The sequence below is a fragment of the Pantherophis guttatus genome, chromosome 4, assembly GCF_059756535.1.
Source record: "Pantherophis guttatus breed Tessera chromosome 4, ASM5975653v1, whole genome shotgun sequence".
Classification (NCBI taxonomy): Eukaryota; Metazoa; Chordata; class Lepidosauria; order Squamata; family Colubridae; genus Pantherophis; species Pantherophis guttatus.
The window spans coordinates 40,897,651-40,915,916 of NC_142066.1; the positions used below are offsets into that span (position 1 = coordinate 40,897,651).

Here is an 18,266-nt window from a genome sequence, read left to right on the forward strand (position 1 = left end):
TAGAAGTTGGAGTTAATGGAGGAGAATATGCTGAGAAATCAGCCAACCAATGAAATGCTGGAAATCAGCCAAACAATAGGTGGAGTCGAGGAGGAAAATGCTGTTAATCAGCCAAAACAAAAAATGCTGTTAATCAGCCAAATAAAAGGGGGAGTTAAGGAGGATAATATGCTTGAAAACTCAGCCAAAATATGCTATGCTGGAAATCAGCCAAATAATAGGTGGAGTAATTGAGGAGAATGAGGAGAATATATTGAAGAATAATTATTAACAAGGGGTGAAAAAGAAAATGTTGGGTGATAATTAAAATGAAATGGTAAATTTTGAGATTTCTGTGTAAAAGTTTAAGAATATAACAGGATAGATTGGGTTTAGAAAAGGAGAAAAATAGAAAGAAATCTTGATTAATAAATTGAAATAAAAACTGAGTTGTATACATTTTGAAATTAAGATTTGTGGTGATAAAATTGTAAGGTAAATTATAGATTAATAGAATAGATTGTCTTTGTGTTTAATGTTGATGCTAAAAGGAGCAAGGGATAAAAAATTTAGATGACGCGGTTTTGAATTTCGATTTATAATTGAACTTCTAATTGAATATGAAAAGATTTGTTTTAGTAGATTAGGATGTATGATGAGATAATAGAAAGATTGATTAAGATGTTGAAATTTATGTTTAAATTGTTTGTTTTTCATTTGTTAAATTAGTCCATTTGTGACCGGACCAAGACTTCGTTCTGAAAAAAAAATTGTTTTATGTTTACGTTGGAAAAAAAAAATTACAAAAAAAAATACGTAAGTGCTTTGCTGTTGCTTTCTTTAACATCCCTGTGAATTCAGGACTGTCCTTCCAAATGTAACCCACTTTGATCTGATTAGCTTTGGAATCCAAACACCGTCGGCCGAGTAGCGCCACCTACTGTTTAAAAATCCTATTACTGTACACGAGGAACAAGGTCCCGCCCTTTAACGACTTTTGTCTCCCATTGGTCCCAACGCTTCTATGTGCCCCTTCTAGAAAAAGAAGCGCTCCACCGTTCCCCCTTATTCCAATTCAGCGAATCCATTGGATGCAACTCAAACAACCCGCCTTGCCAGGGCCAGATCTTGTTATCGAGAAAGTATCTTATTGGCCGAGCAAAAAAAAAAAGGGGGGGGGGAAGGTGAGACTCTCATTGGATACATCCGCCCTCAAGCGAGTTTTGATTGGAGAGACGGAGCTGTCACAGAAGGAAAGTGGTGGCACCCACGCTAGCAACGATGGGCTGTTGATGCTGATCCAGTGTCGCGTGGCTGGCAGGTTCGCTGTCTGGAATGGGGAGGGAGGAGAACGGCGCGTGAGGGTCGCCTGGCTTCCCTCCTCCCTCCCTCTTCCTCGGAGTGCGCGTGCGCGTCCCGTGTCCACCGGTACGGCACCATCCTTTCCACGAGGGCGCTCGCCGGGAGGAGCTGCTGCAGCGGCATCGATCCAACTCCGCCCAGACTGGGCAAGAAGAGCCCTACGTCGCAATTTGTTGGGGTTTCCTTTCCGTTCGGATACGGAGAAGGAGCAGGGCGGCGAGGAGGGCTGTTGCGGGTGGGAGAGGATTAGCAACAGCTGCCCGCCTTGGGGTGGGGAGATCCTTATTGCTTGCTTGACTGATGTTGCAGGTGCTGCACGTAGAGTAGAGAGAGCAACTGTCTCCAATTCTGTGCAGGTGTGGAGTACAAGCCCAATTCATCCCCTGCTAGCATGGGCGGGAGTGGTGAGACATCTGAGATCAGCAGTTTGGGGATAAGACTCTAGGATTTTGCATGCTGGGGAGAGGGCAGGGGAAGAGGAAGGGGTAGCATTTGAGAAGAGGTCAGCATTAGATGTCAGGATGGCAGAGGAGATATGGGACTGTGCCTGTTGATCTCAGCAGGTGTCTGGCAATTGCCAACCTAAGTATTATTTGATCAGAAAAGAAAAACCAGTTCTTTTCCGTCTTGAGAGACAGAAAAAAGCACCTTTGGGATATTCTTTGATAAGAAACTAAGCTTTCTATGGGGAAATGAGTTACTGATATGGCTAATTTGGGGAGTTGATTTTCTCTTTGTAAAAAGTGGAGAGGAGGGGATGAGGTGTCGCTATTTGGGCGCATGATCTAATATGGGTTTGTATCAGGTTGGGGGATGCAGGAGACTTTGAAAAGTAGAAAAGTTAGAGGTTAAAATATGACGTTGGGGTTGTGGGTGACTTAACTGGCATTGTCATCATGCTGGCTGAGGGTGATGGGAACTACAATCCAATACATCTGGGGAATTTCAGGGTTGGACAGAACAAGTTAGAAGGGAAGGATTAACAATGATAGTAGCTGTGCCAAGGAAATGGAGCAGGAAGGAGAAAAGGTATGATAAAGGTATCATTTTAGAAGGAAGGGAGGAGTGCAATTCCATGAAAAAGGAAAGCTTGTATCATTTGACAGAGAGAGATTGGATTGGGTCTAATATTACTTGTAGGGATGAGAACAAGCTGTGTTTCTGCCAGGAAAAATGGCTTTCCAGATATCTCTGCATGATGTAGGAATGCAGTAAGGATATCTCAGTGTTTTGTTCAAGACATTGCACAATAAAGAAAGAAATGGGGAAAATATATCTCATTATTTTGCAGATTCCCCAATCCTTCACACCATGCAAGTGGCTGAGGATGCCTGCACCCATTTGGAGGATGAACTGCTCTGTGAGTTACATGTAAAATTATTTTCAACACTTTCAGAGTATCTGCAGCCCATTTCTTTTAGCAGAAAAAAACACAGTATTTACTAGAGTAGTACATTTATTCACCAGTGTCTCAGTGATTGAATAATAGGCTGTTTCCCACAAACCACCAAATTACCCACTCTGTTTCTAGCCATATTGTATGGAGGGAGGGAATGAAAACAAGAGCAATTAAGTTTTGAAAACCTTCTCTGGCTTATGATAGTCTGAGTTTAGGTGAGTGGTTGGTAATTGCTAATTCTGCTTTTGATCTAGGTAATGATGGGGAGGGGTTATACTTGGGCTTTGTAGACTTTGAAAATGATGTCGAAAGAATACTACAAAATTAGTGTGAGTATAGCACCACTCTGCTGTTCTTAAAGCAGCATGACATTTTGGCAAGTTTGAAAACAAAATGCAGCTTTATTAACAGCACATTAACAAATAAACTGACTCTTTAAAGCAGTTATTTTTTCAGACTTGCATTAGAATCCTGAAAAAAGATGAGTTGTTTTAATGACTAGAAGAGAAATGCTGTGCTTGCCCTTGTGAGATCTGAGTCATTTCTTTTGGTTCATTTTAAAAGCAGGCACCTTATGAACAAAAAGTTCACAATGTTATAGATACATATATGCTGACACACAAATACAGATGGTTGTTTGTCTGCCCTGTATAAGAGAAAGAGGCTAACAAGTGACAATGTTCCCCCACCTCAGTACATAGGATGTACAAAAGATATAGGAGCTGTAGTCCATCTTTTTCTATCCTTTGGTTATGCCAGGAATTCTGAGAATTATAATTTTAACATATGGGGAAAGCTCACAGGTGAGCCTATATGTTAAAATTATAATTCTTGAGAAATATAGTTTTAACATATAAAGAAGGCTCACAGGTGAAGAATGCCAGCAGAGAATGAGGGAATGGACATCTTTCAAGCACCATCTTATATGGTTATAAGCAGGAAGCTATCCCTAAACAGCCTCAGGTTGGTGCACAAGATGTACTCTCCTTCCCAAAATTTTCTAAGAATAAGTTTGGTTTAGGCCATTTTCTTTTCCAAGTCTTCTCTAAAATCAAGTGATCTGACAGACATCATGACAGCATCCTCTTAAAATCTTATGAAAATTGCATTTATTTGTTTGTTTGTTTCTTAAATCAGGCATAGTCTTCCCTGCCTGTTCAGCATGGCTCTACTGCTTAGATTAATAGTTTAAAAGTGCTGAGGAACCTATCAGCAATTGAGGGGTACACGTTTCAAAAATTTAAAATGGTCAGCTGAAAGTTGTGATGAACAAAACAGTGATGAAGTTAAGTCTTTCCCATGCTAAATCTAGAAGACTGAAATATCTTGTTGCTTATTTATTTTGTGCAAGAAAATGAGAAATCATAACTCAGCATTCAATAGGCCACGGATTGCTGACCCATGATTTAAAAGAGAAACACCCAGGAAAGAGGATGTAAAGTAGGTATTGTAAGTATATACTGTAATAGTCTTATGGCATATTCATTGATCACTGAATTCCCCAGATTACTGTATGATGTATGGTCTTTGCTATTTTTGAGCTTGTCCCAGGACACAGAACTCCCTCAAGACCCAATTTTTAAACTTATCTTTTTTCCCTTACAGTCTGTGAAGACTGTCGTCTTTATTTCCGTGACTCCTGCCCACAACATGGACCCCCCACCTTTGTAGTTGATACTCCTGTTCCAGAAAGAGCTCCATCACGGGCACTGCTGTCCCTGCCTGAGGGACTTCTGGTCAAGGAGCGTTCCCAAGGAGGCCTTGGAGTATGGAGTGCAGTCCCAGCCCTACCTCGTGGCTGCATCTTTGGGCCCTATGAGGGGGAGGTGGCCCGAGAACATCCTGACTGCACCCGTTATTCTTGGGCGGTAAGGCACACAGAGATACACAACACACCAACCAGTCCAACATAATATACAACTCTTGGTGTCTATGTTAGCTAATCACAGACTTCAGATGAATTTTTTTTCTTGATTTTGGAATTGTTGACTATTGAAAGAGATTTGTTTTTTTTTTTCTTGTGTGTGTTTGTCTCAGTACAGTTAGGACTCAACTTATGACCAGGTGCTCAGCTACTATTTGATATAACAAAAGACACCCACCCCCACCCATCCCAAAATGTACTTACTGCCTAGTTCCAGTGGCTGCCCCTGTGATCACATGAACACATTTCAGGCACATTTATGACTGTTTGCAGCATCCTGTAGTCACATGACCATCATTTATAATGTTTTTGCCAAAACCTAGCATTTACTTCTGGTCTTCAGCAAAAGCACAATACAGTAGGTTTGCTTAATGACTGTGGCATTCATTAACAATTTTAGATTCACCTAATGACCAGAGTGTGTCACTTAATTACTGCCAGAAAAAATGTAATATTGAGTTAGTCACATGATGACATGCTTTAAACTGTCATGACTTAGGACTGTAATGGGCAGGCTCCAACATGGTTATAAATCAAGGAATTCCTGCATAAAAATTGGGAGATGGATGGACTGGCACTTCTTGACAAGGACTTTATAGTATTGTGCAAGTTCCCTTCCTTGTTTACAGAATAGTTCCAGGAACTTCAGGGATCATTGATGTCAATTTAATCTATGCTTACCTCACCCCTTTTTGGCTTTGACTTTACCTCAGCAAAACCTTGTGATAATATTTCACCACCAGAGTCATCTAGTAGAACTTTGTAAATCCTTTTATTTGAAAAAAAAAATGTGTTCTTGGATAAAATGTGATTTCTATAAATGCCTGGGAGTAAGAAATTGTAGTACTGGAAGTGGAAAGTAATATTGCCATTCTGGCTATAGATGCGTGGGATCTGTTGCCAATTTGGATCCACCTCCCTTTCCCAATTTACCCCCTTGCCCGAAGTGATACGCGGAGCCATGTCTCCTGGCATGTGCAGTGTCGCCCATTCCTCTTCTGGGTTTCAGGTGTGCATGCGCACGCGATGATCAGCTGGCCTTTGTGTGTGCAGCAGTGCCAGAAACCGGAAGAGCTGGTCTTCCATTTTCTGGCTTGAGCATGCGCGCAGGCCAGCTGATCGGCACATGCACATGTGCGGCAGTAGACTTGCTGGCTGGCATGTATGCATGCACTGGAACCCAGAAGTACCTTATCCAATGGGCGCATGCCCCCTGGGCAGCTCCTCTTCTTGGTAGCAGCCCTGATGAGCATGTGTGAAGTACTCCCTTTTCAGCACTCGATGCCTTAGCCATCACTGCCCTAGCCTTATTTCCTGCAGCAGGTGGCTTCAGTCATCCTCTAACTTCAGTTTCCCACAACCTTAATTGAGATATTGGAATGGAAAACAAGAGGTTTTCTAACTTGCTGCCACCAAAAGTTAGCTACTGGTTTGTAACAGGAAATAGGAGTTAAGGGATTAGCATATATTTCCAGAGCCCCCTCTCAAACCCAAATTTGGCTATTGAAATACAATGAATGGGATAATGTACGAACTGAGATAATGTGTGCGTTTACATAGATTGTTCTTAAGGATTTGTATTACAGTTGAGATGTCTTCAAGGAGATCACTTTACAAACTGCCCTAAATCGTAGTTGATCAGATCTTAATTGCAGTCTAGTACAAAATACCCACTACAAAAGAGATCCAGTGTGGTATCAAAGCTATTGTTGGTCTTAAGCCAGAAAAATCCAGATTCAGATTTCTATACATAGGAAAGTTTGATCTTGAGCCAGGCCTAATCACTTTAATAAATTTTCATAGATTTTTAAGTGGTGGATGACGTAGTTGAATCTGCTATAATGAACTCTTTGGTCAAAGTATGGGATAAAGATATAAAAGTTTATCTTTTCTCCAAACTAATGTTAGATCCAGAGATGCTGGGTTGCAATTGCCATCCTCAGGCAGATGGTCAATGTGCTTGGAGATAAACAGGTTAAGGAAAGATCTCCCACTGGCACTTTATATTGGTTCTGTTATTCTGACTTGAGATTCCTTCTCCGCTCCCAAGATTTGGTTCACACAGCCCTCCCAAGAATCTGTAGCTCTTAGTCTAATTTTCAAACTATTTTCAAACTATCCGCAAGGGATTATTTCAGACTTCAGCAAAAATAACTTGCAGAAAAGGGTAGAGAGAGAAATAGGTGTTCTAAAGACAGATGTACAAAAAGATGTCAGGGAGAAAAATGCTATGTTATAGGCTGAGGGTGTTTCTGTTGCTGTCTTTGGTCATGTCCTTTGCTTGCCCAGAGTCCCTATCAAATAATTCCTGCAAGTGGGGGGAGGAAATCCATTGCTGAGTTACATGAAAAATGTAACTGCATTTTTCAGCTTGTTTTCTCTTCAGTCAGTCTGTGGAGGGAATAGGCAGACCTAATTGTTCTTTCTTTTGTTATAGGAAGGGAGAGAGGGAGGGAGGAAGAATTTTCTTCAAGTTATTTGGGGAAGAATGGAAACAAAAGATGCTTTCTCTTTCCAGGTTAAATTTTGTGTGCAATCCATTGTGTTTACTGAATAGCTCTGCATCATCACCAATAAAAGCCAGTGATTCTGAAACTTTTGGGATACAAAGGGTGGACTATCCATCCTCCCTGGACATCAAAGCTATGCAACTTCCTTTAGGTCAAAAACAACATCACTGTTGAATGGTGTGGTTAGAATCAAAATTGCAAATGAGACAGGCCACATAGGACTATTTTAAAATGGATGAGAGGATAAAAATGAAAGTTTAATTTTTTTTATTTTTATTTATTTATATTCCACCTCTTATTTTTACTAATAATTAAAGATGGCGAACATATCCAACACATCTTCCTGATCCTATTTTTCCCCACAATATCAATCCTGTGAGGCAAGTTGGTCTGAGAGAGAAAGAGAGAGAGACTGAGCAAAGATCACCTGCTGGCTTTCATGGCTAAAGTGGGACTTGAACTCACAGACCTTGCTTTCCAGTGCTTTAATCATAACTACGTAAAACTAGTTATATTTTACTAGTTTTAAGTTAGTTCATGCATTTTAAAACATGCACACACCTTTTTATAATGATCCTTCTCCCTTCACATAGCCAAAGGGCCTGATTTAAAATAATATGTGAACAAACCTCTACTACTATTCTTATACAGTATTTACATCAACACATAATCTTAGACACAGGTTAGGACAGGGTGCATCTAGACAGCTTGGAGGCTTAGTGATGGTGGGCAGCAGATTCTAAGAGAGGATAAAGGCCACATTTGGCTTCTTGGTGAGGTGTATGAAGTCCTTATGCTATACACCCAGAACTATGCAGCCCACAAGTCATTCCAGTTCCTTTTTGGTCTACTCAGAGCACATCCTGAACGGAGTAAAACATTTGGGCCCCAAGGGATAAAATGGATCTCTTAAGCCCCAAAGCCCTCTGAAAATGGCTCTGTACCTCTGGTGTGGGCAGCTCAAAGTATCCACTTTGCCTGAAAATGTCAATGGCACTCCAATGATATCACCAGGCTACCATCTTGTAGAGGCCACTAAAAAAGAGGTGATCAGCCTGGTGTCTTGTTTTCCAGTCCCCTCCTTAGCTTAGATTCCCAACAACCTCAGAAAGATAGATGCTTCTGGGGAAGAGCAAGAATTTAACAGCGGAATCCTGCCAGTCAAAGCACTTTGTACATATATTTCTGTTCTGCCCCAGCTCCAGATTTCCGAGGATATTGACACACATCAACGGTTCTTATCATATTTATTAAGTAGCAAGAATAAACAAGACCAGCAAAGGTTGGCAACCAGCCCAGAAAACAAGATATGATGAACCAAAATACTCTGAAAAGAAATACGAGTTGTTTCTAGCAAGAAACTTACTAACGGCATGTGACTTAAATAGGCTAAGGGAGTGGCCAAGTATTCTCAAGCCTTACTTTCGAGGAGACCTCCTCCTCCTGAGTAGCCACTCCTGCCTTTTGGCAGCCCTGCGTGCTCGAGCATTGAGGACAGGCTCCTCCACTTCGCTCTCTCCACTTGTAGGAGCCTCTGGAGGTTCTGAAGACCCTGGCTGAGTCTCTGTCTCTGGCACCACATCCTCTTTAGCCTCCTCGCTGTCCGACGCGAGCGCCGGCTGTGCCGGCTGCTGGCGTGACACCACACCAGCCTCCTCTTCGTCAGGATCAGCCACGATATGCGCAGACCACTGGCGGGCCACAACAATTTCTCATATCTTTTTCTTTTGTTGTTTCTTTTTTTTTTTTTTCCTTACCCTTTTATGGAGTGAAAGACAGTAGTTGCTCAGTGTCTTCTGCTTGGTTGCACTGAGGATCCCATGAGAATACACACAACATGATGGAAAAAAGAAGTTTGGGGATTTGAATTTGGGATTCCCAGTCGAAAGCTCACAGCTTTTCTCTTATATCACATTGCCACATTAGGTTTGTGTTTTCAGAAAAGACCCTCCTTTCCTCTCCCCCTCCCCTAAAAATGTAGATTTAAAAATGTAGAATTCAAGAGAAAGAGGAGAGTTTCAAGAATATTTTTATATGATGAAGAAGAAAATAAATGCAGGCAAACAAATGATTTACCACTTAAACCAAATATTAGGAAATCCTGTCGTGCTCTCTTGCAATTGCCTTTTGAAGAGGAAGCTTGAAAAGGTATACCTGCAGGATCTTAAGAGCTGTATTGTCATTAGCAGGTCCACACCCTTTCCCCGGAAATACTGTAAGCGTTCATGACAGTTCAGAAGGGTATGTGTGTGTGTGTGGATGCTGACAAGTGCCAGCAATCTCATATTCCCAGATAGAAAACAATGGAGTCTGATCACTCATGATTTACGACATTCCTTTCAAAGAAGTAACAGCTGTGAAGAAGGATTCAGGGATTGTGAGTAACAAATACAAAATCAATTTCCCCAATAAGCTGAGTGAGTATACAAAAGCTCATAATGAAGCAAGGGGAGGGCTGAAGCTCTGCTTGGTTCCAGTAATTGGTAGAGGATAATTTACAAAGGGTTCAGTGTTGCAATTGATTATCAATCGAATCGCAAGAACAAAATGGTTTCTTCCTTCCTTCCTCAAATTCCCTACTGAGAATCTCTCATCTGTGCTAGATGTTCATTTGTATCTGCATACGCTGTGAGGACTTGAAGTGGTACAGTTTGCTAAACAATACTTGCAAGCTGCCATTTCAGATCTACCTTTGCCTCCCTTGGCCACTACTCTGTGCATAGCTTTATTGATGAACCTTGGTGTTATAGTAAATAACACTAATATATAATTCCTCCCAGCAGTCTCAGTTCTCTATTTCTGCCTTAAGATAGATGGAGTTTTTCAGATCCACTGCAGATGGCACTCTTTACCTCATGAGCCCATTTTTTTACCTTGGCTGTAGGTTATCTACAACCAGCTTAAAATCCCAAACAAATTCTAAAATACAAGTAGAACTTGTGGGATTGATTGGATCTTTCTATTCCTTCCATTCTCTCTGCAGGTTCGGAACAAAGGGTCCTATTTTTTCATTGATGCTTCTGATGATTCCAAATCCAACTGGATGAGGTGAGCATCTTATGAGAGAAACCCAGTAGAAACCTGAAGGGGAAATGACCACTATCTCAATTGTTATGATATCTGCAGAAACCGGGCTCCATGGAACTTCTGGCACCATCAGATAGCAGCACAGGGAGAAAGCAAATAATTGCCAAATTGTCTTAAGATGTTGCATATGATCTCACTTGAATCTTGTGAGATGTTGATGATCTATGAGAGGACATAGAAGGAAGAATAGGGATATATGGGATTTTAGTTTTTTAAGAAAGAAAGAAATGTGAATGCTTAACTCATTTTGTTATACCATGTTTTTATGGCACAGTTATGGCATAAAACCACATATTTGCCTTGTGGCTTTAATCTAAACACTACCACATTTGTTCCTCTGGGACTCCAAATGAGTCTAACTCTTTTTTTTTAAAAAAAGAAGGAAGTTGCTTCCTTACGCATAGGAGAGTCCTTAAATCCACTAGGCCTGTAGTTCCCTGGAGACATAATCTGCTAGTATAAAAACCAAGAAGTAAAATATGTTGCCTCCCCCAACTCTAGTGACTCATCATCCCTGTTCTCCATGCAGATATGTGGCATGTGCCTCCACTGAGGATGAGCAGAACCTAACTGTATTCCAATACCGAGGTTACATATATTACCGGGTCTGCCAAATTATACCTGCTGACACAGAGCTGCTGGTCTGGATCGGAGAGGAATATGCTCGCACTCTAGGACTGCATTTGGGTAAGTGAAAGAGGAGAGGGGAAGAGGGCTAATGGCAAGCCTCTATGCTTCCCTCAATCTTAGCAGCCATATAAGATTTTCTAAAAGAATCTACCACCTGGGTTAAACCACCATGGCCATGAGTACACCATATTTTCTACACCCCCAAAGCAACGCTAAACGTTAAAACAAAGGCTATTGTTTATTTAAAATTAAATGTAGTTAATTTGATTGCTTTCCAGATTTGTACTTGAAAACTTTATCATTTAAAAGCCACAATTTGGGCATCGATTTTGCCCCATCCTTGTAGGCTGCAAATTGTAATACTGGACTTATCTCAATCGAAGTTCACACCTTTTCGGGTTGCCAAGGTTGAGACAGTGGTTATATTATCTCAGCTAAGACCAGTTAGTTGAGGTAGAGGATTTTTGTGTGTGTGTGCAATAAAACAAGAGCATCAACAGGAGCAGAATCAAAATATGGAGCCTGGCCAGGCCCAAATCTCTCACAAAATTGTGATTTTCCAAGAATAAAAATTAAGCATATTTAGACACTCACAAAGTGAAAGAAACATACAAGGTAGCAAGTTTTGATTCTGGTTTTTAATAGCAACCATAGCATCACATTTTAGCCTAGTAATGTGTATCCTGAATAAGGAACAATATAGGGTTCATTCCTCATCCTATGATAAAAAAAAAATAAACCAGTGGTCAGGATTTAAATTTCCAAGTGAATGTAATGTGGGCCATGGCAACCCCAGCATGGCAAGGGGAGTAAAGGAGAACAGTCAATATTTTCCTTTTTTTAAATATACATGTGCACACATATTCAAACATCAAAAGAAACAAAACATGAAACCAAATAAGAAAATTTAGCTATCTTGACAGTTTGATCCAGTAGTTAAAGCGCCGGGCTAGAAACCAAGAGACTGAGTTTTAGTCCTCCCTTAGGCATGAAAGCCAGCTGGGCGTCTTTGGGCCTGTCACAGTTTCCCTCAGCCGATGACATCAGGCTTGGGTGACAGACCTGTTGGTCAATTCCTGTCACAACCAGTGAATTAACACAGTAGGGGGGAAAAGCAGACTTCGCACTAACGAGAAAATACTAGGAAGAAAGTGTATAATGGCCAAAGTGACTCCAGTGGTGGTAGTTAGCACTTGAGGCTGTGATTCCTAAAATGACAGAATGGTTCCAGCAGATCCCAAGAACAACATCAGAGCTCTCTATTCAGAAGAGTCCAGTGCTAGCAGCAACTAAGATATGGCACAGAACCCTCAAACTTCCAGGCCTGTAATAGGGGATCTGAGATTAAGAAATACACATATAAAGTTGAGAAGGGAGATGTATGTCTGTCTATGCATCTATATCTAGCTATCATACTAAACAGATCCTTGGACTCATACATTACTACTACATGTCAAGAATTAGCATATGTTGTATGTCAGTTCACCACTGTTAGTGATACCTCCTATCAGAGATTGGTAACCATCAGACCTATTTGTTCTTAGGATTTCTTTTGCGCCCTTGGACTGTGTAAAGCCTTCAGGGATCAGAGGCCCCAGGCTACTTGTTTTCAGCCATTTATGATTTTCCTAGGAAAATAATATTGCAGTGGTATTCTATTGCTTTCTGCAGTGAATTGCCTCATCAATAGGAAAAAAAAAAAACACCAGGAACTTCTCACAATGTAATATTTTTTTCTCTATTTCTCTATTAGTAATTGTGTGTAAATACATCCAATGGCCCCACAGTTCAGCCAACAGTATATTTAATATAGAAACGGACAGACTCTGCTTAACTTGCAAGCTTTCAAAAGAGATCAGCTGATGTCTCTGAAAAAGATTTTCCTTGCTGCTTGTTGTGGAAGAGAGAAAAAATAAGTTGTTAAGAAATAATGTCCTTGTTCACATGACATGAATGATACAATTATTTATTCTCCAAGTTAAGTGATTCACCTTTGTGTGCTCGGAACTCGCAATCCTTAATTATTCAAATAGTGATTAACAGCCGCTTTTTAGTCTTCTCAGCTGCCAAAAAGGAGCTAAGAGAGTTGTCACTTTCCTCTCCCTGTAAATTTTTTTTTCCTCTCGGGGGGTGAAAAAGTATAGCGGGATTGGACCAGTGCCGTAAAGTTATATTCCCAGCCATTTATGTCCCTTTTTCATTTGTAGTATTCTGGTCACGGAGGGTAAATGGCAAAAAAATAGGACCTCTCTAAGCTTCATCTCAATCGTGGACATCAGAATTTTAAGGGGAGGGGTGCGCTCCTATAGTTCAGTTGTAAGGAAAGTTACTTCTGTAGTAAATAATTCACATAACACATGAAGCTTGCATACCCCTGGTTTAACAAGCTTGCTAGATGACGTACTTATCCATCCATGGTCTTTTCTTAAGGGGGTCACATTCTATTGGGTTAAGTATCTGCTCTGTTTATAGGCAGTGAACGTTGTACAATATAACACAGTGTTGCTAGACACCAAAAAAACCCCCTCCTCTTTCATTTTTTTTAGTTGACGTTACAGAATCCCATAAGAAAGCAGAGCTCTTTGCATGATTTTGCTATTGTGAGTTTTCAGCCATTTTTACATTCATATTTATTTGCTTTTACTTGGGAAGTCTATCTGGGCTTTCCAATAGTGTTGTAGACATAAAGTACTTGTAGTCGCCTACTCATGCCAGGGATAGTTCCCAGTGGTACTTAACCTAGTTGTGGCTAAGGTCAGAACCAATCACTGATGGGGTCATCCATCCTCCTCCCCTCCCCCTCTCGTCTTTTTCCCTCTCCTCACAACTAGATTCATGTCTGGCCCAAAACCAAGAACAACATGTGGTTATTCTTTCAAGAAGAATTCTTTATTATTTCACACTTGTAGACAAAATCTTGCCAGACTGAGCTCTCTGCATGTATAATATACTCCAGGGGTGTCAAACTCAAGGCTCACAGGCCAGATTCAGCCCTCGATTCAGCTTATATCTGGCCCGTGGGCTTGCCCTGGAAACAGAGGACTGGCCTGCGGTGCTTCTGCCAGCGAAACACGCCCCCCCCCCCCAGTTCCATTTTCACTGGCAAAGTACATCAGGAGGCCATTGCAGATAAAAACGGCGTCCAGAAGGATACACGCGGCTCTCCAAAGCTCCGTTTTCGCTGGCAGAGAGCAGCAGGAGGCTGTGGCAGATGAAACCACAGCGCCCCCAACATGAGTGACGTCAAGCTAACCACACCCACCCTGGCCACGCCCACCCCAACCCCCGAGATCAAACTACCCTCAATGAAATCAAGTTTGACACCCCTGATATATTCTGTGAACTATTAGGAAGGGGCTGCCTTCACCCTCTTTCTCTCACACACAATCTTCAGACTGAGTTGCTTCTTATTCCTCTAATGCGCTCCCTTCTCCTGAGAATCCACCTTCTTGCTATGTTCCATCATACCACCTCTAGCCAGGTATCTGCCCTGCTTGCTCACCAAAGAGTTTTGCAACTGCACATGTCTCCAGGTGTACAAAAGGTGAAAAACTGCACATGTCTCCAGGTGTACAAAAGCAAGGAGGGAAATTCAGCCTTTGAAAGTTGTTGTGGAAGGAAGGACATATATGTCTGTCAGAATTAGTACTACTTTTTAATGCTAAGGAAAAGAAACCTCCCTTCAAATATAAGGGGCAGGCGTCTTGTCCCTGTGATGCAATTTCTCCCATTCCCCCACAGGTGAGCATTTCAAATATGAATTTGGCGAGAAAGAATTACTGATGAAACTCTTCCAAGAGCTGCATGTCAAGACTCAGTCACCACCTCCAGGTCCCCATGCTCCTTCTTCTCGAACCCAGTATCTGTGTGGAGATGCCACTGCCTCATCTTTCCTGCCCCTCTACAAGCCAGGCCTTCCTGTAGGAGGAAGTACATTTCCCCTGCTGGAAGGGACACAAAATCTGGTGGGTTTGGGCCGGGCTCAAAGCCGCTACTGGACTTTTTTTGGCTTCCAGGGGGATGCCTATGGACGCATCCTCGACAAGAGCAAGATCATCTGCAAGCTTTGTGGAGTACGGTTGAGCTACAGCGGAAACACCACCAACTTACGCCAACATCTCATCTACAAGCACCGTTGTGAGTACAACCAGCTTGTTGGGACGCAGGTGGCCACCCTCGACAAAGGAATGCCTGGTACAGGCGAGTTTGGAACTCCCCGGCCTCCAGTCCCTGGCCGGACGACACGGGCAGTGGCTGACTTTATCGTCTTGGACCTGATGCCAGTGGAGGTGGTAGAAGGTGAGGGTTTTGGGCAGATGCTAGCGGTCCTGGACCCCAACTACAAACCCCCTGAAGCTGCTGCCCTCGCCCACACAGTGCTGAAGGATATGTATACCCAGGTGAAAGGGAAAATCTGGGAACTGGTCCGGGCCCTGCCTCAGTGTTCCCTTAGTCTGGATGTATGGCACCACAGCAGCACTCTGACCTACCTCACACTCACTGTGCATTATGTGGATGACTGCTTTGAACCCCGGGCCAGGGTCCTTTCAAGCCACCCTATTCCTGAGAACCCCAGCACTGAAAGCCTGGTGGAGACTCTGACTGAGGCCACCAAAGAGTGGGGAGTACACGAGAGCACTTTGTACACTGTGGGAGGCCTTGGCTCAGCTGTCCAGCAAGCAGCTGTAGCCCTGGGGTGGACAGCCCTGCCTTGCATTGGGCAGGCCTTGCGGGCAGCGATGGAAGCAGTGCTGGGCCAACCTGTGGCCCAAAGTGCCCTGGAGCACCTCCGTCGCTTGGCTTCTTGGGCACTGACTGGAGCAGGCCGTAATGAAAAACTATGGCTCCAGGAGCCCCTCCTGCAAGCCCACCTCAGTCGTTTCCTGAGAGATGGGAGCAGATGGCACTGTGTCTACACAATTCTACAGAATTTGCTAGAGTATAGTAAGTCTCTGTCAGGACTCGGTCCTGATGGGGAGGCAGTCCTGCACCCACAGGACTGGGCTGCCCTTCAGGACATAGTCCAAGTTCTTAAGCCCATGGCAATTGCTACCTCAACATTTACCAAAGATCCCTTTTCCAGTCTCGCCCTTGTCAAGCCTGTGTTAACTAGCCTCCTCTACAAGCACTTGGTAGCCAGTGAGTGGGACTCTGCTCTGGCCCTTGAAGCCAAAGCAGCAGCTCGGAAAGAACTCAACCACCATTTCTCCAGCCCTGAAGTAAACCAGGCCCTCAATCTGGCCTGTGCTCTGGACCCCCGTTTTCATGGTCTGGACTTCTTGAGCCATTCTGATCGGGTGGAAACTTTGCAGTTGCTCAAGGCCGAAGTCTCTCACTTGGCCGAGGCCCCTGCCTTCTTAACCTCCAGCCTGCCTGATGTGGCTTCCTCATCGCCCCCTTCCAAGCTGCCAAAGCAAGATGCAGGCATTGAATTCCTGCTGGGAGATCTTTGCAGCATGCGTGGTGGCCCAGGAATCAGCTCTGCCCATCAGCAAGCTGAGCAGGAGACAGCCAGTTTCCAGACCAGCAAAGCATCTGCCCTCGCTCAGGAACCCCTGCAGTGGTGGAAGACCCATCACACCCAGTACCCATTACTGGCCCGGGCAGCCCGCAAGCTCCTAGGAGTGCCTGCCACCTCCGTGCCTGCTGGCTGGCTCTTCAGCAGCACTGGAGATGCCATCCACACTAAGCGCCAAGCCCTGACACCAGAGCATGTTGATATGCTTGTATTCCTCCATGGCAACCGTGCAATGCTCTATTAGAGTACACAAAGAAAGCAGGCTTGGGTGAGCATCTATCTGCAGGATCCTAGAGTATTCCACTACGAAAGACTGAAATGGGAGAAAAGTTCCCATGTGGCCAGTATCTATTTTCCTCTGCTTGGCTGGCCAAAAAGTCCAGAGGGCAACTACGGTCTGTGTGTTTTGGAGGAAGGGAAATAGAACAAACCATTTGGGGGGTTTTGTGGGGGAGGGGGAGGGAAAGTCCATGAGCCAAACTAGGGCAGACCTCCTTGAATTTCATCATCCAGGGATCCAAATACAGTTTCCATCTACTCCCACCAGCAGATTGGGAGCTATGAAAATACTAGTTCAATGAAGTTGTAGAGCACCGACTAAGAAGGCTGATCTGGAATAAAAGAAACAGCTGTGTCTTTTAGTAGGCTTTGTTGGGAGGGGGGAGGGGGGAAGGCCGAATTAGATCATGTTGAATCTTCCAGAGAAGTAGGAGGGCTGATGTGCTGGAATATTCCATAAATGTGAGGGAAATGAATGTTTTTGAAAGTGTATAGCTGTGTATTATATACAGTATACCTCGCCTCTCAGAGAAGAGATTCCACAGGGGGTGGGAACAAACCATGTATGGGTCAGAAGGAGAGATCATTTGAGGATAGAAATGATATATTAAGAGTAAGTGGGGACATAAAAAGAGGAATAGGAGTGGACTAGTCCATGCCTACCATAGAGAGACAGAGTCCTAACAGGGAAAAAGATAAGAGTGGGGGGGAATAAATTGGTGTAGGGAGCTGAAAATAATGACAGCAGTGGTTCAGGGAAACAGAAGGAGGGCATGGAATATTTCAAGAATCAGACATGTGGTTGGTGTCGAGGTGTTTTTGCTTTGCAGAACCAAGCCTTTTCTCTTACTAACTTGTGGAATGATGATGGACAGCATCATTGATGGATGACTTCCCGGTACTGAGATATACTGCTTGCACTCTGGATTCTGTGAATATATGTAGCATTCCTTTCTCTTCTCACCCATCCCCCAAAATCAAGATACAGAGCCAAAAGAAGAAAAGATGCTAGAAAAGTACAGTGATTCCTCTGGCCGTCCTTCCATTTGGGGGACAATTGACCTTTAAATCAAAAAAAACATTAACCATTTCTCTATTTGATTTATTTATACCCTGCCTTTATTATTTTTACAAATAATTCAAGTTGGCAAATACATCCAACTTCCTGTTTTCCCCACCACAATAAGAACCCTGTGAGATAAATTGGGCTGAGAGAGTGATTGTCCCATTGTCCCAAGATCACTCGGCGGCTTTCATGGCCAAGACGGGACTAGAACTCACAGTCTCCCTCTTTCTAGCTTGGTGCCTTAACCACTAGACTTTTCATTGCCTCTTGATCATGCCGTTCCCCCACGTAAGGCCTTCCTTATTCTTCCTATGTCATACTCCCCTCCTGTTGGAACACATTAAAAAGTTCAGGGTTATCACATGAAAGAGGAACAGCCGAAGACAGGTTTATACAGGCAGGATCCTTCCTCCTCTCCACTTTAAAACAAGTTTTATTTAGTTTTATTTGGGGAAGGGTGAGTAATAATTCAAAGAGCAACAAGAAAATAAAAGACATTTTATTTTTAAAAA

General features: G+C 43.0%; 1 protein-coding gene across 3 annotated transcripts; it reads left to right on the top strand.

Moving 5' to 3' along the window:
* Positions 1 to 1,219: 1,219 nt before the first annotated feature.
* Positions 1,220 to 18,266, top strand: LOC117669051 (E3 SUMO-protein ligase ZBED1-like). 3 transcript variants are annotated; one of them, XM_034423163.3, is made up of 6 exons: positions 1,220 to 1,611; positions 2,633 to 2,701; positions 4,346 to 4,608; positions 10,158 to 10,222; positions 10,791 to 10,948; positions 14,633 to 18,266. In XM_034423163.3, the coding sequence occupies exons 1-6, from the start codon at positions 1,272 to 1,274 to the stop codon at positions 16,651 to 16,653; spliced, it is 2,916 nt and encodes a 971-aa protein (XP_034279054.2). In that variant the 5' UTR covers positions 1,220 to 1,271; the 3' UTR covers positions 16,654 to 18,266. The 3 variants fall into 3 exon arrangements, with proteins under 3 accessions (XP_034279054.2, XP_034279055.2, XP_034279057.2); XM_034423164.3 differs by having other exon boundaries at positions 1,220 to 1,407; XM_034423166.3 differs by having other exon boundaries at positions 1,407 to 1,697.

Excerpts from the sequence above, each read along its gene's own strand:
- LOC117669051 (XM_034423163.3), top strand. The coding sequence starts at position 1,272 with ATGCTGATCCAGTGTCGCGTGGCTGGCAGGTTCGCTGTCTGGAATGGG. Across the intron at positions 1,612-2,632 it reads CAACAGCTGCCCGCCTTGGG|ATTCCCCAATCCTTCACACC; the intron begins GTGGGGAGATCC and ends ATTATTTTGCAG. Across the intron at positions 4,609-10,157 it reads GCACCCGTTATTCTTGGGCG|GTTCGGAACAAAGGGTCCTA; the intron begins GTAAGGCACACA and ends TTCTCTCTGCAG.